Source organism: Dermochelys coriacea, chromosome 1 (genome assembly GCF_009764565.3).
Source record: "Dermochelys coriacea isolate rDerCor1 chromosome 1, rDerCor1.pri.v4, whole genome shotgun sequence".
In the NCBI taxonomy this organism is placed as follows: Eukaryota; Metazoa; Chordata; order Testudines; family Dermochelyidae; genus Dermochelys; species Dermochelys coriacea.
The window spans coordinates 275978797-276004705 of NC_050068.2; the positions used below are offsets into that span (position 1 = coordinate 275978797).

Sequence of the window (25909 nt, forward strand, 5' to 3'; positions counted from 1 at the left end):
GCCTAGAGGGATTCTCTATGTTTTGAATCTGACTACTCTGTAAGTTATTTACCATCCTGATTTTACAGAGGTGATTCTTTTACTTTTTCTTCAAATTAAAATTCTTCTTTTAAGAACCTGATTGCTTTTTAATTCTTAAGATCCAAGGGTTTGGGTCTGTGTTCACCTATGCAAATTGGTGGGGATTTTTATCAAGCCTTCCCCAGGAAAGGGGGTGTTGAGTTTGGAAGGATTTTTTTTGGGGGGGAAAGACGTTTCCAAGCGGGCTCTTTCCCTGTTAGATATTTGTTAGATGCTTGGTGGTGGCAGCAATAAAGTCCAAGGGCAAAAGGTAAAATAGTTTGTACCTTGGGGAAGTTTTAACCTAAGCTGGTAAAAATAAGCTTAGTGGGTTTTCATGCATGTCCCCACATCTGTACCCTAGAGTTCAGAGTGAGGAAGGAACCTTGACAGCTGGGTTTGGTTCACACAAGATCCAATGAATGGACATGTGCGGTTTTTGCATTCCCTTGAGTTTTGTGCTTGTTCAATCTCAAAGTTTTGCAAGCAAAACTCAAAGTAAAACTGTAATGTTTCATTAACCTTCTGGATTTGCCTGTGGGTTTTCAGGTTTTGATCAGTTTACTTGAAGATGGCAGTGGAACTGGCAGCCACCTTTGTGTGACTCATTGCGGTCAGGAGGAAAAAGAGATGTGTTTTTGGAACTAGACAAGAGTAAAAAGATTCATGCTTTTTCTTTAAATCCATTCACACACACAATATAGTTTGTTTGTATTGTTCTTTTTAAGTGTTCTTGAAACTTCTACAATTAGATTTCAGTTATAGATTGTAGAATTATTGTAGATTATTAGAAAAATAATTAACTCTTTAGGGAAGCATGGCTCTTTGGGAGCATTTCTGAGTCACCTCCAGATAGATGTAATAGGTAGTTTGTCACAAATGACAGGGAGATGAAGGGTACAGACCGGGAGCAATAGTATTATCCATCTGTCACTCTACCACAGCAGGAGCAGAAACTGCTCATGGAAGGAGAGTGGGCCTAGCTGCATCACCTCCCTATTGATTGCAGCAGATTTTACAGTACATCTGCCTGTGCTAGCTGCAGATGTACTGCCATGGAATCATTCTCCCACAGTGAGTTCTCACCAGAACACAGCCTACCTCCATGTTGGAGAGACAGCTTGTAGCATTTGGTAGCCATTGGATCTTTGCTACGTGGAGGAAGTTGAAGACATGCACCAGTGAGTTGGTCTTGACTGTTGGTCAGTTTTCTGAGATTTTAGCAATGGACAAGGCCAGCTTTGGAGCTCCACTTGTGGTGGTGGTGGGTGCTGTGCTTAGAATAACTCTGGAACAGCTTGTATGGTGATAACCTTCCAAACATGTTCTCGCCACTTCACACACTATCAGCTCCTCCATGTGCTCATCTTCTGCAGGTGACAGGGCAGGAAACAGTTTCAGCATTTTACTATGTAGGCAGTCAGCAGCAATCAAAACATGGTGTGGAGTTATTTTGATGGACGTAAGGCTTGATTTTCATAAATTCGTGTAAAAATTTCAAAATTAGATGTTTTTGCAAAACAAATAAATAAGTAAATTAACCCCCAAACACAACATCATCAAAGCTTTATTTGTTTAAGAAATAAGCCTTTACAAATTCTATACAGGCCTAATACTTGGGATTAGTTACAACAGAAACTGATCATCCTATTGTACAATAATTTCTAACTGAGTTAAAAGACCCTGGTAAAGTGGAAATAAATCTGTTTCACCACTACACAATAAATAAATGACAATTGCTAATAAACAGAGGGCATGGTCTAACACATACTGATGTCAATAGAAAGACTCAGTGGGATTAGATCAGGCCCAGAATACATAGCCAAGCCTGAAAAATAATAGTACAGATAAATGGGAAATGTTTTATTGTGGAAACTATTGTTTTGGTAAGATGACAATCTGTCATTTGGTGTTGGAATCTGTTTAGATCACAAATGTTATCTGTTTGAAACAGGTGTAATCATCTGACTAATCCCAATAAATGATTACAGTTTTTATATGAAGTCTAAGATGTAAGATTTAAACTAGAACAAAAATGGAACACAAATCTGTTCCATTACATATGTTCTTCCATGCAAACTGTTTTTAAACTGTGAGGTACTGTATCATTTTCTTTTAAGACAAGCTACTGTAATTTATCAGGATCGTGGCAGATGAAAAGACACATATGCAAGTTAAATTTGTTTTCCAAATTGGGTAGCTACTACAGTAGCTAAAATCCTCCCAAATCCTTGCAATCCTTGTAAAACCCATCAATGGTTAATTTACCCTTACTCCGCAGTTTGTTAGAAAATGTTTACCATGAAAAGGTTCTTAAACTGACCTCCGAATCAGATAGTATACATATAAAAGACTTCTCTTCATCCACAAATCATATTGGGCTAGATTATGATCCCAATTACTCTACTCAGATCACAATCACAATCTGCCCTATTTTATGTAAATTAATTTTATTTTCATAGTTTCAATTCATCTCTGAAAAATCTGTAAATGAGCTGAGTCTATATGAGGATTGCCAGGCATGAATAATGTCTAGTATTTTGGATTGTAAAATACTGTTAGGTGAAAGTGGAATTTCTCATTTACATGTGAGGAAATGTATCCTTATGTGCAATTAATCCTTTTAGAGCTTGAGTTGGTTGTGCACAAAAAGTCTTGTTCTTTCTAATACATTCAGAATTCTTTGAGGACTCAGTCCTCCCATCAGACACACACGCACATCACAGCAGCTGATTTTGCATAAGTACTGAGCATGAACTGTAATAATATAGACTAAGCAGCATCTGTGCTGATATATTTAAGGACAATATTAAACACTAAATATCAGTACTTGGAATATATTCATGTCGTTAAATGAACATGATGGGCTTGGCACAGGCTGGAAAATGGGGATGTGGGGAATCAAGGATCTGGTTCCAGACCCCAGGTTCTGAGGGTCCTAGCTGCCTCCAGTGTGACTTAGAGCTGCTGCTGGACAGCTGTAAATTGTGTCATAGACCTTATGCCAGTGGAAGCGCCATGCACAATCTCCAGTTCAAATCCCCCTCTCCACTCCCATCAATGTGCCACACCCACTCCCCATCACTCACTGCATACAACATGCCACCTCCTCCCATGCCTCAAAGGAAGAGCAGCTGGCTCCTGGCCTGGACATATTTGCATGATTAGGGAGTTCCTCTCTGACCAGGAATTCTCTGCTGGCTATTTGCAACCATTTTCCAATCCCTCGAAGGGGCTGGATCTCAATAGTGAATCTGACTTTGTTTCTGCAGCCCATCCTTACCAATGGTGGATCTGTTTTTTCTTGCTGTTCACTTGTGTGTGTGTTGTGAAGTCAGATGCAACTTAGTAGATGAAAAAATGAAAAAGCAGCAAAGACTTGTGGCTCTTAAACAGAATGGTAGTATAAAAGCAGGGGGTTTTTTTAGTATCAGCTAAACTTCCTTTGTTTTGGTAAAAAGAAAAGGAGTACTTGTGGCACCTTAGAGACTAACAAATTTATTAGAGCATAAGCTTTCGTGAGCTGTAGCTGTAGCTCACGAAAGCTTATGCTCTAATAAATTTGTTAGTCTCTAAGGTGCCACAAGTACTCCTTTTCTTTTTGCGAATACAGACTAACACGGCTGCTACTCTGAAACCTTTGTTTTGGTAGTCTCTTTGAAGATATTCTATTCAAATTGTTCTGCAGTGTTCAGAAGAACATTGTATTTCCTGGTGCCAATTCGTTCCCTTTCTCCACCACCAAACCTTATATTACAAAAAACAGAAGGTGATGCTTTGTAAATTGATGTAACAATTGTGGATGTGGTGTTACCTGTTTCAATACTGAAGAGCCCTTGTTGTACACATGTTACATTATGCTCTGTCATGGTGGGTATAAACCCCATGCTGGCCCAGCATCTACCAGCCATTGCTGACTGGCAGCCTCATAGTAACTGGAAAAATAAAAGAGCTGAGAACCACAGGGGCAGGGTGGCTGCCAGAGGAGCAAGCAGGCTGGAGATGGATAGTTCTGCCAGCAAACTGGTGAGAAGCTGCCCAGAGTCAGCACCCAGAGAAGGGATGACCAGATCTGCAGGCTGGAAAAGCCTACAGAACCAAGGGAGGTAGGAAGGACCTCAGAGCCTACCAGGAGAAGTTGTTGAGGCCTGATTCCACCTGCCTGGTTTAAGGGCCATAAGCTGGAACCCAGTGGAGTGGGTGGGCCTGGGTACCCCTATTGATCCCTCAGACTTAAGAACCAAAAGGATTTCTAGACCCCCTAAGGATCAAGACCAACTAACCCTGTCAAGTTTAAGGGGAAACCCATACACCTAAGTGGAACTCAGACTTGCACCCTGCATAGCCCAGAACAGGACTACCATAGGGACTCAGGCAAGTGGAGGTGACTGGCTGCCCCACCAGATTGAGAGGACTCTTCCCAATACTGTCTGACCAGAGGGGGTGTTGTCTCATTAGTTCACCAGCTCACATGCTCCCACCCTTGGCTGTTCTTACAAATGTGTATTACAGTGATGTGAATGAAACATAGATATTTGTTTTCCTTGTATTTTGAGGCTGGGGACAGTAGAAGTATTCTTGGAGAAGAACTCTCATCTTCCTTGTTTGCAAGTTTCTTTTGAAAAATGAAAATTCTAAGAAACTGTAAGGAGAAAATACCTTTTAGATCAGGTACAGTAGTTTCCTGAAATGAAATCACCTGCTACGTGTAGACACTCTTCCTTCTTTTAATTTCCAAAAGCTTTGAACCTAACTTATGTAGAATTCCATCAGGTGATATGTTTCTAGCATCTTTTTGACATTAGATATATGGATACCATATCAGCTGCCCTCAGATCTTAACTCGTTTCATATTAACCACAATACATTATATTAGCTAAGCACAGGTCTAACTTTAAGCACTTGAGTAGTTTCACTGAAGTCAATTGGGGTACTTACTTGCTTAAAGTGAGACACATACTTAGGTACCTTGCTGAATCAAGGTCTTTATCAGATGTTAATATCATACTTTCCCTATCAAACCTAATAGCTCTTTCTATTTTGAACTGTTGACTTTCTGCATAGACCATAAATATTCCAACTCTTTTCATCTTCTTTTGGAATTCCATGGGGTCCTCATCTCAAATCTAAGGAATATTTGGGTACCTTTTGTTTATTCACTAGTGTGTGTGTGCCATCCAGAAAGAATGACATAGGTTGATCATACTCCCTTTAATGGTATTGTGCAAAAGTATGCAACCAAATTTTAAGGTCCAGTTAAGCAATATTACTATTCCATCATTTGTGAGTTATGGGGAATAACTCAAGTCTGATTCCTAGGATTTCATGTACCCCTAGAACACTCTGGATTCCAAGTTTCTCCTTTGATCTATATGTTCAGCATAGCACACCAAAATCTGATAAATAATGAGTTTATTGTTGGAATCTCAACTATCTCTAAGGTTTCTCAATTGACTGATTGGACAGATGCCAGACTATGTTGTAAAACCATGTGACCAAGCAAGAGAAGACTCTGTTTTGCACAAAGGCCCAAGTATACTTACACAACTGATGCTTACACAAGATAATGCTCTACTGAAACTCTTCCTGTCTGAGAAGGATTCATCTTTGCAAAACACATCAACTTTTCTGCACCTATTTTCTACATTTTGGTTCTGGTTCTCCACTGCCTACCACCCTGTGCACTCCTGTGCAAAGTGAGTGTAAAATACTACCATTATTTGCATTTATACCCATTTGGAACACGTGTAAATGATTACACAAGGTGCAAGGCAGTGGAAAATTGGAAAGGCTGTCTGCATTTTACCAAGTAAAAATCTCCCTCGGGTTGCCTAATCTCCTGATATACACCAGGCCTTAGGTCACTTTCACTGTATTGCTCAGGGGTATGAAAAATCCACACCCCTGAGCAACATAGTGAAAGTAACCTAAACCTCGGTTTAGACATTGCTAGGGCAACCTGGCTGCTGCACCTTAGAGAGGTGGAGTACCCACACGGACAGGAGAAGCCCTCCGGTAGGCAGAGGTACATTCTTCACTGAAATGCCACAGTAGCACTACTGTAGTGTGTTAAGTGTAGACATCTCCTAAGACCCCTGAAGGACATGGCATAATTTTAATATCTCCTTTTTCACTGCATCCCGTACAATCATTTGTTACTTGTACTCATCACAGTGGTTGTCAAATTGTGATTTACTGTGCACACTGGTAGACTGTGGAGCACATCTGCTTCTGACACACTGGTGAAGCATCTATCAAGTTAAAACAAGTGACTTCCTGCTAGTTGCAGACCAGTCCAGGCCTCTCTAAAAATTTTCAGAAGCCTTTTTGAGCAACTAAAATTCAAAATGAACAAAGAAAACACTCTGCATGATATGTGACCGCTTCATATCTTTGTTGGATGTTTCTTTGGTGTTAATTCAGCTGTGATCCAAAACAAAGCTGCAAAGTGACCTGGAAAGATTAGAGATGTTGCAGGCCTCAAGGGGAATTCAGTGCTAATGTATCTATATTCTTACTTGTCTGTTCTGGCCCAGTTCAGATTACATGGGTGTGAACAGCAATGCTCACCAAAGTGTTGCACTGTAACTCCCCCGTGTGGATGCTTCAGGCACAAACTAAAAGGTTCCTAGTAAACATTAATGGAAACTTCTTCAAACAGGATTACATTAATGTGCACTAGGAAGCTTTTAGTTTGTACCCTCACCATCCATTCACACCGCATAGTCCAAACTTTGGGGCAGTGTAGACATAGCCTTAGTGTGAGAATTGGTATTGTTACTGAAAGTGTCACAGTAGCCATTGGAGTCACTAACCTCATGGTTTGTTTTTTTTTTATATTGTTAGATCTGAGAGCTTGGAACTGTGGAAACCTCAAAAGACTATAATATTGAGATGTGGGCACACAGGCTATTCATGGACTATGATATCAATAAGTAGTGTATGTATCTGTTTCACTGGGTGGGTTTCCTGTGGAACCTGGAATCATGAGTAGGAGGAGGGATTAATGCACCTAAACAAGTCTGGAGAAGTAGCTCTCCCAAGGTGCATGTACTGGTTTTGGTCAGGTTCAGGAGGGCCAGTGGACAAAGAACAGGGAACAGTATGAAGACTCAACCTGAGCTGGCTCTGTAGAAACAAACTCTGGAACAAAAAAGGAAAGGAGGACTTGTGGCACCTTAGAGACTAACAAATTTATTTGAGCATAAGCTTTTGTGAGCTAGCTCATTTCATTGGATGCATTCAGTGGAAAATACAGTGGGGAGATTTATATACATAGAGAACATGAAACAATGGGTGTTACCATACACACTGTAACCAGAGTGATCACTTAAGGTGAGCTATTACCAGCAGGAGAGCGGGGGTGGGGGGGAACCTTTTGTAGTGATAATCAAGGGGGGCCATTTCCAGCAGTTGACAAGAACGGCTGAGGAACAGTGGGGTCTGGAGGGGGGGAATAAATATGGGGAAATAGTTTTATTTTGTGTAATGACCCATCCACTCACAGTCTCTATTCAAGCCTAAATTAATTGTATCCAGTTTGCAAATTAATTCCAATTCAGCAGTCTCTTGTTGGAGTCTGTTTTTGAAATTTTTTTATTGAAGAATTGCCGCTTTTAGGTCTGTAAGCGAGTGACCTAAGAGATTGAAGTGTTCTCCAACTGGTTTTTGAATGTTATAATTCTTGACATCTGATTTGTGTCCATTTATTCTTTTCCGTAGAGACTGTCCAGTTTGACCGATGTACATGGCAGAGGGGCATTGCTGGCACATGAAGGCATATATCACATTGGTAGATGTGCAGGTGAATGAGCCTCTGATAGTGTGGCTGATGTGATTAGGCTCTATGATGGTGTCCCCTGAATTGATATGTGGACACAGTTGGCAACGGACTTTATTGCATTGATAGGTTCCTGGGCTAGTGGTTTTGTTATGTGGTGTGTGGTTGCTGGTGAGTATTTGCTTCAGATTGGGGGGCTGTCTGTAAGCAAGGACTGGCCTGTCTCCCAAGATCTGTGAGAGTGATGGGAACAAAGAACTAGCAAGCTTATGTACAGACCTACCAGGTTCCCCTGTGGTGACACCTGGTATGCCTAGCAGGCACATACACATGCTGGGATAAACACAGTGAATTGCAGAGAAATTGCAGCTTAAATCCTCAGCCTAGAGCAGTGGTGGGCAACCTGCTGCCCTCAGGCTGCGTGCAGCTCATCAGCGTAATCTGATTGCAGGCCACAGACATTTTGCTGACATTGACTGTCAGCAGCCATAGCCCTCCGCAGCTCCCAGTGGCCACAGTTCGCCGTTCCCGGCCAATAGGAACTGTGGGAAGCGGTGGCCAGGGACATGCTGGCCATAGCTTTCTGCAGCTCCTATTGTCTGGGAACGTTAAACCATGGCCGCTGGGAGCTGCAGGGGGTCAATGTCAGCTAAATGTCTTGTGGCCCACAATCAGATTACCCTGATGGGCTGCGTTTGACCCACGGACTGCAGGTTGCCTACCACTGGTCTGGGACCTTTACCTTGCTCTAGGATTTGTTTTTCCTCAAAATAACATACCATTGTTATTGTAAATGCTACCACAATAGGAGATACAAATTATCATCTATTCAGACTTCCTGCTTTATGAATTATGACCATATGAACATGACTAAGCTTCCTTTCTTTCTCTGTGTTACATTTATGGATGGCACTCTGCTTTTCTGTCAATGGCACATTCACTAAAACTGGAATAGCAGTTTCACTTACATTCAACTGACTTGGTAACAATGTCATAGTGATCCTGTTGTGAGCTGAATTATTATGGCAAAGAGACTGAAATGCAAAGAATGAAAGACTGATTTCAAGTCAATAATTTACATCATCTTATGTAAAAAAAAAACTTTTAAACAAAATCAGTATAATTGTCTTTTAAGGTTTAGTCTTGCTAGTATAAACCACTGACATAGATTATGTCTATTGTTAGAGGTTCGGAATCTTGAGTCTTATTTCTAATGCCTAGGAATGGGGAAATGACTTCAGTGGATACTGTGGGCTGTAATTTAGACACTCCTTTCTTAATTTGTCAAGTCCTAAACTTTAGTTTAACATAGTTTGTTAGTTTAATAATCCATAGAGTTTATGTATACCAGGTTGTTGGGATAATGACTTGTGAATTTCTATGTGGTAAATTCCAAAAAACATTCTGTTTACTTTTACAAACAGCATTGCTGAGTTTCTAATTACTGGTTATAGTTTGTATAAGTGTTTTAGAGGAGGGGAAAAAATCTATTTAGAAACCTGGCAGATTGACATAAAACAACTATTAAATTCATGGGATTCTTTCAAATTGATTATTTGCAAAGGGCTATGTATCTGTGAAGTCCAGGGTCCCCCTGGGAAATAATGTAAAATAGATTAGGAGATTAAACGTGAGAAAATTGGTTTTCACCGGCCCTATTATTAATCTTTTTCTAAAATGAGTTTTTCATTAAGACTTCCCATTGAGCTCTCTGACACTACCTTCCTGATCAATAAAGGAATTCATTCCAAAAAAAGCCTTAGAAAGTGATGTACAGGGAACTGGCAGTTGTCGCTAAATTACTATGCACAGCTTTACAAATTAGTTTATTCCTGTAAGAAAACCAGTTGGGAGTGAGATTTGATGAATACACAACTATAATATGAAAAGAAAAAAAATCTTTAGAAAGTGCTGAATCTGTTGTTTAGTTTCTCAATACTTCATGTATTGAACTCAGAATACTGCCATATATACAAAATATATTGCTATGGGCTTTTTAAAATAAGATATATTTACCAGAATTAATACAATATGTATTAGACACATCAAACAATTACCATCTTGAGCTCTGCTGCTGCAGTCAGATTTGCTAGCACAGGTTCATGCAGAGCCTCACTGAAGTCTCTCAGGCTCCACTTGGGTGCAGGAACCCACATTAACATGGGTTCAGGGACCCACTGATTGTGGGATCAAAGCATGTATTTACTTCTTAACAAAAAAGAACTGGAAGCAGCTTTGCTGTTCAAGAGGCTTTGCTATTGAAGGGCTAGCAGTTTGAGTGTATGTCTGATGGGTGCACCACCATAGGATGTGTGTTCACCTGTGTTCTCTCGGCTGAAGATTTTAACTAACATTATCTGTGGGTCCATGCCTGCACACGGCATCTCCTCATGCTCCTGTGCGAGGGCATCTCCAGTGCAGGCACGAAACCTCCACAGCTCCAGTTCCTTTTCAGCTGCCTTGGGCTCGAGATGGTTCAGAGTGGTGTCCACAGAGTTGGTAGTGATTGTTTTGGGGTTTTGTTTTGGTTTAGTTTTACTTATTCTAGTTTCAATTTCATTTTATCCCCATTTGTTTTGTTTTGTTTGATTTCCAAAATACACTTGTGCTTCCAGGAGATTTACCCTTCAAACATGTTTTCCCCGGCCAGGGCTTTTGTCCTCAGCTGTTCTATCTACAGCTTTCCTGCTCAGGTTATGCCAAAGACTCCAGGCTTCAAGCCTTGTCATGCCACAGGTCTTTCCCCATCAGTGATGGGCATTCCAGCTGCCTCCGCTGCCTAGAAGGGTTTCACATCCTGACTATGTGCAAAGTCAACAGGGGCTTTAGTAGCAAATCTCACAAGTTCCTTCTTATAAAGCACTTGCTGAGACCTGTGGGGTCCAAATTCCCCTCTCTCTCCCCCCCCCCACCCCGTACATTGGCCTCAGCTCCTCAAACTGCCCCGGTTCCTTTGATTTCAGCACGTAAAGGCTGTGGGTTTGCTTCTGAATCAAAGCGTTCTAAGAGCAAGAAATCTCCTTGGAAAGAGATTCCAGAAAGATGAGGAAGTCACCCCGGATGCTGGAACTTAAGGAGACCTTGCGCCCTGGTTCAAGTACCATTGAGCCTTCTGTGGACCCTGGTATCTATACACTAATACCTATCTTGGAACCCCTCAGTTCACTCATGAGGAGTGGTCTGGCAAACAATTGACTCAGAAGTTGATACCAGAAGAGGATGCAAGAAGGACTCTAGAAGCAAGGGCTCCTCTCAGAAGTCTGCATCCACTGTGGTACCTTCTTCCTTGGTTCACAGCCACAAGAACCATTCCAATAGTACCTCAGCTTAGTCCCTGGCAGTGTCCTCCTCAGCTCACATTCCTACACGCTGTATGAACCACACCTCCGTACTATCTCCAGTGCTGTCCCAAGCTATGATGGAGCAGTCACTGGGCTCCCCAGTACCAGCCACATTCCTCTCACATGACCTCTGGGTCTGAGAAGAACCAGACTCTTCTCTCCTAAGGGGGCTCTGAGAGGGACTTTCTGTAGTTATGTCCCACACATCAGAGCTGAAGCCTCCATTTGTGCTACTACACCTTAGCACAGTCTCCCATCCACAGTATAGGCTTGACTGCCTGCCCCTCCTTGGACTGCAGTACCAACACAAGCCCTGGTACTGACATTGAGGGCTCCCCCTTTAACACTGCAGAAAATATGTCATCGGACTTGGATATCTCTGACCAGGATTCTATCTCTGCTTTTCCAACCCTCTCTGGAGATATTTCCAGATGAGGAGTTTCAGTCCACAATCTATAAATGCTCTTGTTAACCCCTGGCCAGAGCAATCCTCGAGTTCTACCCACTTCCCCATGCACCATCGCAGTGGACTTTTTGACACTCAGGGGCCCTTACATCAACTATTATAGGGTGCCTGCCTGTGAAAGGCAACATGCTAACCAACCTCCTCCAGTACCATAGCATAGCTGGCACTACAACAGCTTTCCATTAAAACAGGATCCCCTGCAAACATTCAATCTTTCATGTGGGATAGTTAAAACCATGTGGGTGGTTCCTTAAAAGACTAGGAAAATGCCATTTCCTCATATTTAGGTCCTGATACAAAGCTCAGTGAAGTCAATGGGAGTCTATTGATTTCAATGGGCTTTGGAACAAGCCCTTAGCAAAGTTCAGGTTGGAAAATGGTAAGATGTTTTTGTCCTTATGCCATAGCTAGTGGGATAAAGAAGTACATGCTAGTGCACTGATGCTGACTCTCCTAGTGGTGTCAGCATCCTCAGGAGCTTTTCTCACTTCCTTCAGTTTTGTGAACTACCAGACCCCTGCCACCTCACTACAGCTTCCTGTTGGCCTTTTAGAGAAATTACCCGATCTCTCCCAGGCGTGCTCTTTAGCAATCTGTGTTGGCTAGCTGCATGCCTTCCAGCACACAAGAGGTGAGCCACCTGTTACATGTAGAAATCCTTTTGTGTAATGCAGACTGAAAAGTATAATATACATTGTAGGGCTGTGCGATGCTTTGTAACTCAGAGGAACACCCTGCACCCCCATGTTCATCCTTATAATATGATTGTGTGGTACCCAATGCAAAGTTTGTTATCGCAGATATCTTCGGAAGGCTCATGATGCACTGGGCATGGTTGTTATACTAATGTTCTGGGCTGTAATTTCATGTATGTAGTTATGAGGCTGAGAATGTGTCCTCATGGCTTAAAACAAGCCCAAGCAAAAACTCTCCAGGCACAGAGGCCCAGGCAAAACTCTCCAGGAGCAGAGGAGCAGTTCACGCCTCATCAGGGTATGTATGGGACAAACCCAGCCCAGCCTCACAGGAACAAAGGACTCTGGTCTAGGTTGCAACAAAGAATCTGTCGGGCTCTCGAGTGAGTCACCCCCATTCCCTTGGTCAGTTTGGGACTATGATGAGGTAATGCTCACCTGACTCTGAAGGGGCTGGGGAAGCCAAGAGGGAAGAAAGGACATGATAAAAGGGAGAGACATTTGCCATGCTCTCGCTCTCTTCCACCTCCATCTATAGACACCACCACCAAGCGACTGAAGCGCTGATCAAATGTGAGAGCCTGGCTGAAGGGCAACCAGCCCACCTGTGGTGAGAAGCATCTAAGTTTGTAAGGGCACTGAAAGTGTTAAGATCAGCTTAGAATGTGTTTTGCTTTTATTTCATTTGACCAAATCTGACTTTGCTTTGACTTATAATCACTTAAAATCTATTTTTCTAGTTAATAAATGTGTTTGTTTATTCTGCCTGAAACAGTGTGTTTGGTTTGAAGCATGTCAAAACTCCCCTTGGGATAACAAGCCTGGTAGATATCCATTTTTTTGTTAAATTGATGAACTCATATAAGCTTGCAGCACCCAGCAGGCACAACTGGATACTGCAAGACAGAGGTTCCTACGGTTGTGTCTGGGACCGGAGATATTGGCTAGTGTCATTTGGTTGCACAATCCAAGTAGCGGGTGGCCCAAAGTGCTCACTCATGTAGCTGGGAGCTGCTTACATGCTAGAGACTGTGTGTGAACAGCCCAGGAGTGGGGGTTCTTACAGAAGAGCAGAGTAAGGCTGGCTCCCAGAATCAAGGATTTGAGTGACCTAGCAGATCACTGGTCCAGATAACACTAGGGGAACGGCATAGGATAAATTCTTGAAAAACTTCTTAAATTATTATTTCTCTTAAAACAAGAAGCAATTTTTTTCAAAAATCAGTACAAATATCCATCTATAATCTAATGTGCTTCTCAAAGTCATTATAGTCAATACATGGCATGCTCTCTTTGGGTGTTTCTCTTGGAGAACCATATTCAGTGGTGATATATTACAGGGTACTGTGTTGTACTTCATCTACTATATATTGAAATTGTATACTAGGACTAGCTGAACATTTTCCACATGGGTTTCCAATTAAATATTTTTAAGTAACTTCCTTCCATGGAAATGTTTGACTTTTTTGTTAAACTCAAACACATGCAAGTAAAATATTTTGGCCAAAACCTGTAATATTTTGCTTTAGAAATGTTGCTGAAGTGCTTGATGTCCCCAGTCTCCTCTATGGGTTTAGCTCCCCAGGCACTCTGCATCTCCAATGATTCACCACTCCCAGGGACATCCCTCTGCTCTTCAGGAGGGGAGACCCAAGTACATCATGGGAGTTGTAGTCTGACCATAGTTGTAGTCTATAGAGGCAAATGGGAACATGAATGAGGTACCCAAACCCCAGCTTCCATGGGGCAGCAAGGCAGCATTTCCACGTTACAATTTGATTTTTTTGAATTTCTGCTGAAAAATTGAAATTGTCTGTAGAAGAAAAACAAACAAAACCCATCTTTTTTGACCATCTCTACACTTCTTCAAAAATAGTTATGATGCTACAGTCACACCAGTTTAATTGGCTTGCTTTTTATAAATTGGGTACCATGCACATTTTTAGATCCAGGTTTAACAGTGAAAGCATTGCAGAAATGAGATATTACTTTAATGTTAAAACATCTGGAATATTTGCCACATTGTTCTCAATTTCTTTGGCCCTGTCTGACAACTAACAATGCTTTCTGTTTAATTTCATGCTAACAGCTGATAATGCAGGAATCAGGTACGGTGTAGAGGCACCATGTGTGCATACAGCATTACCTGGATGTGGCATTAAACTCACAAAACTCTACTTGTTGAAAAACTAGCACCTTGATTTTGGTCTAAAATTCTTTTCACAAAAACAATATTTCCATAAAAGTGAGTTCATCAGTTTAGGCAGTGTGTAATGGGTTCACAAACTAAGGGATGACATTCTGCCTGGCCCTAATGAGCTGGGCAGTAACAGAGAGGGTATATGGAGAGTTCCCTACTTTGGTGAAGGCTTAGGCAGCACTGCAGCTTTGTGCATCACATGCACTGCTCCCTCCCTACTCTAATGGTCGGAGGGTGGGGGGAGTCACATGGGGAAGAGAAGAAGTAGGGCCATGGCACCACTGACCCCCATGCATTGGCCAGAGGTCAGGAATCAGGGCATGTTGCCCAATTTGTCTCCAGGCAGTCTCATCAGTACAGGTGGCCTATAGCAGGATGCTGCCCATACTTTGAGACCCTCCGGGCCTGCTACTCTGTTTGCTCCAGTTCCTGACCTCTGGCTTGACCCTTTGCTCCAGCTGTGGACTATTGACTCCAGCTCTGAGTCCAGCCCTTGGTTGCTCTGACCACAGGGCTACACTTTCCTTGTCCCGGTAACCCTATGTAACCACAAGAGTAGGAAATACAGAGGAGGATTATGCTGTTCCCCATAAAGAATTCTTCTTGGGGTCCTCTGATATCAGTGTACTTCCTCAGCTGCCCTCCCCCGACCCCACCCCAGTATGGATTGTGCCTAAAAGTATGGCCATTAATGATTTTCAGTTTTTAACTATGTAATTCAGAGGTGACTGGGAGATTGTTCCCCTTCTTTTGCTCCAGTTAAGGTAAAAGCATAAGAATTCTAAAAGTCTGTTAGGGGAGGAGATCAGGTCCTAGAGACTCTTTTACTTCTCAGTCTCTCCTGCTCTCAGTACAGTCCTATGGATCCATCGGCTGTGCTATCCTCATTCTCTAACTATTCCTTCAGCTTCTCTTTGGTGGTTGTAAATCATCCTTCCTTTCACCCGCCATTCACCTCAGGGTTCAATTAGCCACCCCCTCTTCTCCTTCCTCTAAACTCATTCCTCCTAGTTCACTCTCTGTTTCCACTATTATGGTGATGACTCACAAATATCTCAGTCCTTGACCTCTCCTTATCTCCCCAATCTTGAATCTCTGTCTGCCTGTAAGACCTTTCTCCTGGGAATTCTGTGCCAAAAAGTTTAAAATTCTGTGCCAAAAAATTAAAAAATAATGTGTACAATATTTTAAAATGCTGCAAAATTCTGCAAATTTTATTTGTCAATAAATAAATGTGTCTCCAGCATGGTAGTGGGGAGCACAGACCACTGGCTCCATGAGGTGGAAGATCACCCTGTACAGGGACTCAGCAGTGAGGCTGCATCTCACCCTGACACAGTGCAAAGGCTGGGCCTATCCCAAAAACAACCCAGGGCCCTGCCCCTCTGCATCAGGTGCACCAGGTATGGATGGGCAGGCTTAGCCCAGCAGGATCCAAGTGTGGGGGGAGATCCAGGTGTGGGGTGAGAGGTTTCTGTCTGAGGCAATCTGGTTGCGGGCAGCTCAGTGGGAGATCTGGATGCACAGGGGCTCATTGGGGGGGTTCTGGATGCAGGGGCAATGAGATTCTGCAGGGGATCCAGGTGAAGGTGGCTGGGGCTCAGCAGGTGTGGGGGGTCTGGGTTTGGGGAGATGGGGCTCAGCAGGGAGACATTGGGGTTCAGGGGGGTCTGGGTGCTGGGTAAGTGGAGCTTGATGGGGTGGGGGTCCAGATGCAGCTGCTTAGGGATCAGTGAGGTGGGGGTCTGAGAGAGGGGGCTTGGCTGGGGTGGGGGTCCAGATGTAGCAGGGTAGGACTTGTCAGGGTGAAGGTTCAATGGACCTACTTAACTGGCGAGTCTCAGCTGTGCCAAGGGGATGCTGCATGCCGGGGCTCTCCCTGCTTCCCCCTACAATTCCTCTATCCCATTTTCTTCTCCATTCCTCTCCCTCATTCTCACATTCCTTTCCCCCTGCCCTGTTCCACCCCCTTCCTTCCCCACTGCCTCTTCCCCCACTCCCCCTTAGCCAGACCCAACACGGGCACTCACTGTTGCACAGGAATGCTCTCAGCACACAGAAGGGGAGCACGACTGGCACTAGGACCCACGAGGAGGTGTTCAGCTGCAAAGTCAGTGGAGCCCAGATGCAGCCTCCTTCAGCTGGGCATCTCTGCACTTGCAGAAATGGTGGTGGTGGTGGTGGAGGGCAATGGCACATAACCCCATGTTCCCCCCATGCCATGCCTCTGTTTGGGGTGGGGGGGCAGTCCCTCCCAAAAACTGTTCCCATGGGTATTCCCCCACCCTTCCTCTTGCAACTTCCCTTTGCTTCCCTGCCATTTTCTTTAGGGAAGCACAGGAATTCTGCAGGGCAGGGAGGGTGGGTTTCTACAGGCACACAATCATTCGGAATCCCCCTAGGAGTAAAACCTGGTTTACCCTAGAAAATCAGGATGGCTTAATTACGTTGGTTAGTGTGCGAAGTGATGTAGTTAAAATGACCTAAGTCTCCTAGCTACTGCCTCTCAGGAAGGTGGATTATCTGTGCTGACGGGAACACCCCTCCCATCAGCATAGGTGGTGTCACACTGAAACACTACAACTGCAGTGCTGCAGCTATGCCACTGTAGCCTATCAAGTGTAGACAAGCCCTGAGATGTCTCACCCTGCATGTCTCACCTCACTTTCTTTCCCTTCTTTCTCCCTAATTGATAGCTGAACAGTCCTCCTCATCTCTGTGGCTCACAATCTGTCAAATTCCCTTGTCATTTACCCGAACATCCAGGCTTTTGCCAAGGCCTGTCAGCTCCTCCTCTATATTATATTTCCAAAACCCATTCCTTCCTCTGTCACAGCTGATAAAACATATCCAGCAGCATTGCTGATTCATTAGGTGGCACTCTGCCCTCCAAGTCAATACATTTTCTCAGTCATTAGTCATCTATTGAATTGATTAGTGTAACCTTCTCTACAGCATCCCTAATTTTTTAATCTCTATTCTGTCTAAAATTCTAGAGCTAAAATAACCCTTTCCCCACTACTTTGTCTCTCCCTCCTTGAATCCCTTCATGGACTTTTTCCCCTTTGTCCTATATGATTCAAGCTCTTCAGCCTCACCTTTGCATATCTATACAGTTCTGCACCTCCTTACACTTCAGCTTGTTTCTTCCTACACTCCCCATTGAATACTTTACTCTGCCTGCTCTGTGTTTTTTCCCAAGCAGTCATCTCAACATTCAAATCTCTTTTTCAAGCCCACTTATTTTGCCTAGCCTTCCTTCACTACTAACTATGATAAAGTGTTTGCCTTCCCACGTGCTTTTTTCTTTAATTGTCAGTATAGTGCAGTATCTAGATTGTAAATTCCCTGGACATGAAATTTTTTAAACTACATGTTTTGTACCATGTGGTGCTATAGAAGTAACACCCTTTACAAAGAGGAGATTGCTTAATCCCATGTTACCTACCCCTAGTTAGATCTGCTAGTCTCATCTGAACTAACACACTCTACCTTCCCTTCCCCAACATTAATTTTACTTCTTGCTGCCGGTGCCAGCAAACCTCATGCCTGTCAGCTTCAAACATTTTATATATATGTACATCCAAGCTTTCAGTAAGACAGACAGTGAATCTTGTTGGAAGTCTATTTAAACCCCATGTAATAGTCTATACATTACAATTTTCCAGTTCACTGCCAACCATCTCTGCAAATATATACAATTGCATTGGTGTTCTTATTTTTCATCTTGTATGGAAAAACCATGACACATGCTAACACAAGCGTTGCAGATCCTCATGTAGAATTTAATATTAACAGTGTAAAAAAATCCTTTACACTTTGGCTAGATTTTTCTTTCTGGAATCTTTTGTTCTGTGTGGATCACATACTTCATAAAGAGACTTGAACACAGCCTTTGGGGCTTCAAGTGCAGCCTTCCAAAAAGAAAAGCAGAAAAACAAATTGGACAAGCATTAAGAAATGCAAGCACAACAACTCAGCTACACAATGGCAGAACAGTACATCAGAAGGCTGGCGTGTAGGGATTCTGCTTCAGAGAGCCTTAGTCAAATGAGGGATTGTAATAAAGTTCACCAGGGGTTTGAAAATCCAACCATGCTTATTTGTTTGTGTGTTCTCTGGGTTTTGTGGATATTGTAAATGTGACAATGGGTAGGTTGTACTGTACTTCCAAAAACAGGGACTTTGTAGTGACAGGCAAAGCTGTATGGCTGATTTGGAAATGTTATTACTATACATTAATAATTCAGTTGTCATTTCTGATAGTCATCAGTTCCTCTGCAAATAAGCAACTTTTTTTGAGTTTGTGAGATATGTAGCACTCAAATACACAAGCAGTGGAACACAGGTACCTGCTACATCATTGTACTTACCATCTGTTGATAGCTTGTTTGCTGTATTGATTAGCTGAGGCTAGATCATAGCTGGCTGTAATGTGGCCACACAGAGGGGTGATGGGGGTTGAGATTAGGCCTTAGAAATCATGGAGCACAAGTTGCTGAGAGGTGTCCAAAAAGGTCTGAGATTTTCATTGACTTCATTGGGAGTAGGATTTGACTCATAAAGAAGAGACTCTTTTTAAAAGATGGTGTGTTTTTTTTAAATCATGTAATACTTAAATTTGTGCTTCGCTGTATTGATTGTGTAAGAGAAAGTGCAGAATTGGAATGTGAAAATCGATCTTGACCTCGGTATTATTGCACAAGTTTCCCAGAGTTACAGCTCCAATAAAGAGCAGTTTTTCATCATTGCAACTTCATGAGAGCTGAAAAGTATTTCAAAAGAGCTGAAAAGAGAATGAACTAAGATTGTCAAAAGAAACCTGTTCATGCTGCCTAAACTTTGACAATCAAGAAGAAATTCAGAGGTAAACGTTAGCAGGGATATGGGGACTAGAGAAAAAGAATCAGGCAAGCACAAGTCATCTTTAGAATAGAAAAGAAAATTAAAATTCACAAATGTATTTATTAATGAACATGAAATCCTTCAGAATTGATTTTCAAAAGTAGTTGCATTTATATAGCTTAGATGTCTATCTAGTTACATATGAAAAGGGGAGAAGTAAACACATAGGTACTAAAAATACACATACAAACTAGTGGTTGTGGCATTGAATGCTGAGTTCGGGCCCTCTTAAAAATCAGGTCTTTAGCCTTTTTTGGCTTTAGTAATGGTGACTATTTATTATGTTTAAATATTTTAAAGCCTGTTGTCATGTTACTATGGAAAGAGCCAAGGCTGTTTTTGTTTTGTTTTGTTTTTTCAGAAGAGGCTGACTGAATTCACATATACTGGGAACAAATATTAAGTTTTCTTCTGACAAATGTCACTTCCACCGTGTTCGACTATGCAGTGTTAGTAGCTGGAAATTGAACTGTAACAAAGAAACAGTTCTGGGAAAATGCAGGGAATGTTTTCTAAAAGCACATATTGTAAGTATGCTAAACAAAACAATGCATTAATAATAAGCTGATTAGGAGAAATACAGATAACAAAGCATGTTGATGTGATAGCAAATGTGTGTGCATCCTGCCATCTAGTGTTTGTAAGAGCAAGTGTCCGCACATTGTCTGGAGAACATATTATATATGATAAGTTTGTTAAGCCATAACTGTGGCATCCTTCTCTTCAGTCTGTTTAACTGGTATGAATCTGTAGCTGGCTCTTATGTACAAACAAAATTATTGAACATTTACTGTTGTAGCCTTCAAATTATTGTGAACACTATTTGCAAACCGTTATGTTCATTGTTATAATGATTTCCATATTAAATGTGCCCAGTAAAAATATGGAGGTTTTCTTTTAAAAGCCTGTCCTGCAAATTGAGCCTGTGCTCTGAGACAAGCTGAATGCTTCTCATCTTACACATCATCACCACTAATAGTGTAGTCCTTCACTTATACTTCTGCAACCCCATTGTCTGCAATTTATGATAGACCAATGTTACAATAATCGACTGATGACTGCCTGGAAATAATTATGTCCATGATACACAATATCAAACAGAATCTTCAGTTCATAGCAGTGTTGGCTGCGCAGGGCTCTGTGAAGTAAAGCAGGAAATGTTTAGTGCTGTACTTCAGGTCAGCAAATATGACTCTGAGCGCACACATAGAGTAACCTAGTGAGTAAGAAGGTGCCATTGGTACAATTATTTTTCAGAGGCAAACTTCACTTTAATGCTTGAAGGTGCATTGCCCCCATCTAAAATTTTGACCCCGGAGTTGCTGATATCTCTAACATCCATGTGTTCAAACATACTTGAACTTTTGAGAATCAGGCTAGCCCTTGCCAGATTCTGAACAGAACCTGTGTTTAAATCTATTTATATGTGAATTTGTGAATTTCTAATTCCCATCCCACCCTTTAAAAACAATAATTTTGAGGAAAGGGACAATATATCCCCTTCAATATCTATAAGTGATGTCTACTTTAAAAAAGTCCTTTTGTATATTATTATGACATTACCTACTATTAATAAAAAGGGCAAAATTTTGATGGAGCTTCTGTCACTTCCCTCCAAATTGCTAAGGGATCATCATATAACGATTTGAGGGAATTCACAGACCATGTCACTGTACACATTCTAGTTGCCAATTGTAGGCAAGGCAATAAAATCATTTAATCAACAATGTAGTGGGGTATCATTTCATATTCAGGTAGGATTTTCTTACCTCCTGTACTCAGTCTACTCATGTAGCATTTCTTAAAAAAGAAAAAAGCAGAAACAAAAACCCACTTTCTTTACTGCTTCATCACTTTGCACCAGGTTCCTAGGACTATCCCCAACCTCCCTTGAATTCTCTAACCCACGTACTGCACAAAATTTTTTTGCTATATTTTTAGGCCTGGGTCAACGACATGAGAATTATTACTTTTGTGACTCATTTCTTTGTAATTCATATGGAATGAAAGTAAGCAAGCTATCTAGGCATGGAAATGAAACTGTGTATGATACAGATAGATATATTTCTCAGCGTGTGGTAGGATATTAACATGAAATGAACTATAAAGATGGAATTGCAATGTCATTTTCTTACCTAAATTTCAAGTTTATAAAAAATACTTTGTGCATTTTTTTCATCTTCAAAATATTGGCCTGCTCCAAAACGAACAAACAAGCCTGCAAAATATTATCAGCTGTTAATACAAAATGAATAATTAAAGGCATAGGGAAGCCAGGTCAGAATGCAATGTTTTTCTGCTAGAGGGAAAAATAAGCTATACTCAATGATTTCTATCAAAGACTCATCTACTAGTCCATTTGTTTTCCAGCATATTTCACTGGAAAACAAATTACTGGTATTACAAACATTGCCCTTTTTGTGTTACTTTCTGGGGACAAAATTTGATAGAGTCCTGGTACTTGTTTTCATAAATAATTAGGATGGGAGAAAACAATGTGATGCTCTAAATATAGTCTCATTGGGCCATTTGAGCAGCTTAAGATCACCAAGTTATAGAAACAGCCTAGCTGTTCTCTCTGTTCCTCCGCCATATCCCCTATACCCGGAATGGTGGTGGTGTAATCCTCCCAAGCTGGTGAACCTGGTTTCCTAGATACTTTGGATTTGAGTAGTGGATGTGTCTCATTCATTGAATATTGACATTCACTCATTTTTATTTATTTATTTGTTTTATCTTATCATGTTGTTCTTATAAGAGTTTAAAAAGTCTGTCATACACACATAACTTCCTTATTCCAAAGCTCATCTTTTTGTCGGTATGGGCTAATGTTGATGGTGAACTATTTGCTATTATTAATACCTTGTGTGTATGTCTCACTGTTATTTAGGATCTAGTGGAGTCATTCTTCAAAATGTTTGATATGTTTAATCAGTTTAGCAGAGAAAATATGGATTGTAATTTTCACTTCCAGGTTTTTTTTATGCTATTCATCCTGAAAGTTCTCAAAATGAATGTGCAAAATCTTTGACAAATTTCCACACATGCTTAGATCTATTTTCTGTCAGCTAGATGTCTATTGGCATGTCAATATTTATTTTTGTATGTGCAATTTAACAACCCATAGACCATTCTTTGCCTCAATTTAAGAAAACACAGCCCCATACAGTATGTTCATATATAACAGGGGTGGCCAACCTGTGGATCCGGAGTCACATGTGGCTCTTCAGAAGTTAATATGCGGATCCTTGTATAGGCACCGACTCTGAGGCTGGAGCTACAGGTGCCAACTTTCCAGTGTGCCGGAGGGTGCTCACTGCTCAACCTCCTGCTCTGCCCCACACCCTGCCCCCTCTCCACCCTTTCCCGCCCCGTTCCTTGAGCCTGCCGTGCCCTTGCTCCTCCCCCCCCTCCAGCCTGCCATGAAACAGCTGATTGGGAGGTGCGGGGGCGGATGGAAGAGGTGCTGATCGGCGGGGCTTCCGGTGGGTGGGAAACAGAGGGGGGAGCTGATGTGGGGCTGCTGACATATTACTGTGGCTCTTTGGCAATGTACATTGATAAATTCTGGCTCCTTCTCAGGCTCAAGTTGGCCACCCCGATATATAAGGTCAGTGAGTGAAACTTGGTTGAACAATTAACAAAATGTAATGGACAGTATCTTAAAGAAAAATGGTCTTTCTGATTTAAACTAGACATGGATATGAGCCACAAACGTTGAATCTGGTTTCAGGTTCAGAATCCCTCAAAATGTGGGGCTGTTTGAATTAGGGATTTGTTTTTTAGTTCATGGTCATCTCTAATTCAATCACATGAAGTAATGCACATGCTAACGGCTGTGATTTCATCTCTAAGTGGTTGTGTTCTATACATATTCAAAGAATTTAGTAAAGTTGTGTTTTTCTCTCCTAGGAGACCCTATATGTTTTTCTTCACATGAAGCTCACTTTGAAATATTTGGATAAAATGAGATGCTTGCGGAAACGATCAGCAGTATCATTCTTAGGAATCCTTGTCATTTGCCTGCTCTTCATGAACTTGTACATTGAAGATGGTTATGTCTTGGTAAGTTTCTTAGGTGGAAGAAATGGGGTCATGGAACAAGCACAGAGTACAAGGTACCACAAGTACTCAGCCAAATTAGAAACTGGCTGGAAGTCAAAATGACAGATGCAACTCTCCTGGTTTAATGGGCTGTTCATAGTAGAGTCATGGGCTGTTCATAGTAGAATGACTTATATTACATATATTACATACATTACTTACATTACACACACACACACACACACACACACATATATATATATATATATATATATATATATATATATATATATATATATATATATGAGGGTGCCATTAAAATCTTGATGTTTTCTTCTTTTAGAAGTAACATATATCACAGTATTTCCCATTGTCTGTGTAAAGAGCACTGCAGACATGACAAGTAAGGTATCTAGCACAGTGTGGAGCCATACCTCTTGAATGATCTCCATTTTAGTCACAAAATTATCTCCATTTTGCACACATTTGGATTTCCCTCATTTTAATTCTTGAAAATTATTTACGTCTGAGGTAATCGTGTGAACTAAAAGACCCAGGTTCAGTCCCTGCTGATAATGACCCACCCACGGGCGTGGCATTACACATACAACTAATGTGACAGAAGACTCAATTACACAACAGGAATTAATCCCACACCATTTTCATTTTCTTGCATGAATATTTGTTTTCGGTGTCTCATTTTGAGTCTCTGTCATGCCATGTGTCCCATATTTGGGCCTTTGGCAGGTGGAAAGGTATTGATGGGAACCTCAAAATTTTCATGGTACCTGTTGTAAACGTATGATTTAAAGGTAGGATTTCCTAAAGCACCTGAATCAGTAGCTTCAATCACTAAACTAGTGATAATGTGATGTAACTCTACAGTTTGTGCTGGACATACGCCACAATTCAAGGTCAAATGACTTCTGAGATACTAATGGTAGTATGCAAAAAGAAAAGGAGTACTTGTGGCACCTTAGAGACTAACAAATTTATTAGAGCATAAGCTTTCATGAGCTACAGCTCACTTCATCGGATGCATCCGATGAAGTGAGCTGTAGCTCACGAAAGCTTATGCTCTAATAAATTTGTTAGTCTCTAAGGTGCCACAAGTACTCCTTTTCTTTTTTGCGAATACAGACTAACACGGCTGCTACTCTGAAACCTAATGGTAGTATGGACATTGAGAGTTGGACAACATCTGAAAGGAGACAACTGTTTAATGCCTAGCTCTTGCAGTCACATGAGGAAAGATAAGCATGAAACAGCATGATCTATGGGACAGGGTATTGGATTTGGAGTCAGAAGAGCTGGTTTCTCTTACTAGGTCTGCCACTGACCAGCTTGGACAAATCACAAGTCACTTTATTCCTCTGTACCTCTGTTTCCCCTCCCATTCTTTGTCTTGTATATTAGGAACATACATTTGTGGGGGTGGGGGGTACATTTTTGTCTGTTACTATGAAACTAGCACAATGGAGTCCCACTCAGCCTGTAGTCAGTACAGTAATACAAGTAAGTTATAATAAATATATAAGGATTTTCAATATCAGGGCCAAAGACATTAATAGGCAATGTTCAATAATGTCAAACTTACGCTAAATTGAAATAGTGATTTTAAAAAAAGTGATATTACTATATTATCACTGCTAGCCAATTCATTTTCAAGTAATCCAAAAGAGAATCCCTGTTTTCTGGTATGCCACTCCACTTTTTGATATCTCGCTTCCTCTAATGACATTGTTTGCATTGAGATTTTGTACAGTATCTTATTTATTCATCTTCTCTTAGTTGTGGTAAAATTTGATCTGGCTCATGCCATATTTTCTCCCCGTGTCACTCTCCCTGATGCTTCTCTTGCTTCTGCTAATTGCTTCAAATTCCCCCCAGATGCTTCTGAAAGTGCATCTCTTTGGTTTGTTTTTTAAATCCTTTTCTGTCCTGTTTGCCAACTCCAGCAATGTCTTATTCTTAATTTGTTGATTTTTTTACATTCACTACCTTTCATTATTTCTCTCATCTCAAATCTGACATGTTTGAGCTCATGTAGCTCTCAGCCAAGTCTTTTACTTTCTCCTGACAGTTTTCCCAGATCTCCTGATACCTTTATGGTCCATCAACCATTTTTCAAATGTGTTAGGCTGTTGGCTTTTTTATGTTATTTATTTTATTTTATTTTATTTTCTACATCCCTGACCACATTTGACAACTCCCCTGGTCCATCTCATGTTTTCTTTGCTAAGGTAGTAGATCAGCAGTTTAAATATGGGAGTTTAGAAATAATATGTCAAATAGTTCCCTTGCAGGAAAAAAACACATGTAGGGAACTGGAAACTCTCTGCAAGGCTCTCCCTGACTCCCTATAAAGAAAAGGAGTACTTGTGGCACCTTAGAGACTAACAAATTTATTTGAGCATA

General features: G+C 41.4%; 1 protein-coding gene across 2 annotated transcripts in view; it reads left to right on the plus strand.

Annotated features, from left to right (window-relative positions):
- MGAT4C (MGAT4 family member C) overlaps positions 1 to 25909 on the plus strand; it is a 229341-nt gene that overhangs the window by 189488 nt on the left and 13944 nt on the right. The window contains exons 1-2 of one of the 2 annotated variants that reach the window (XM_038418908.2): positions 19809 to 19974; positions 23360 to 23512. In XM_038418908.2, the coding sequence (XP_038274836.1) occupies positions 23384 to 23512 (129 nt within the window). In that variant the 5' untranslated portion in view covers positions 19809 to 19974; positions 23360 to 23383. Of the gene's footprint in view, positions 1 to 19808; positions 19975 to 23359; positions 23513 to 25909 lie in introns of those variants that run through there. The other variant, XM_043492605.1, reaches the window with a different exon arrangement.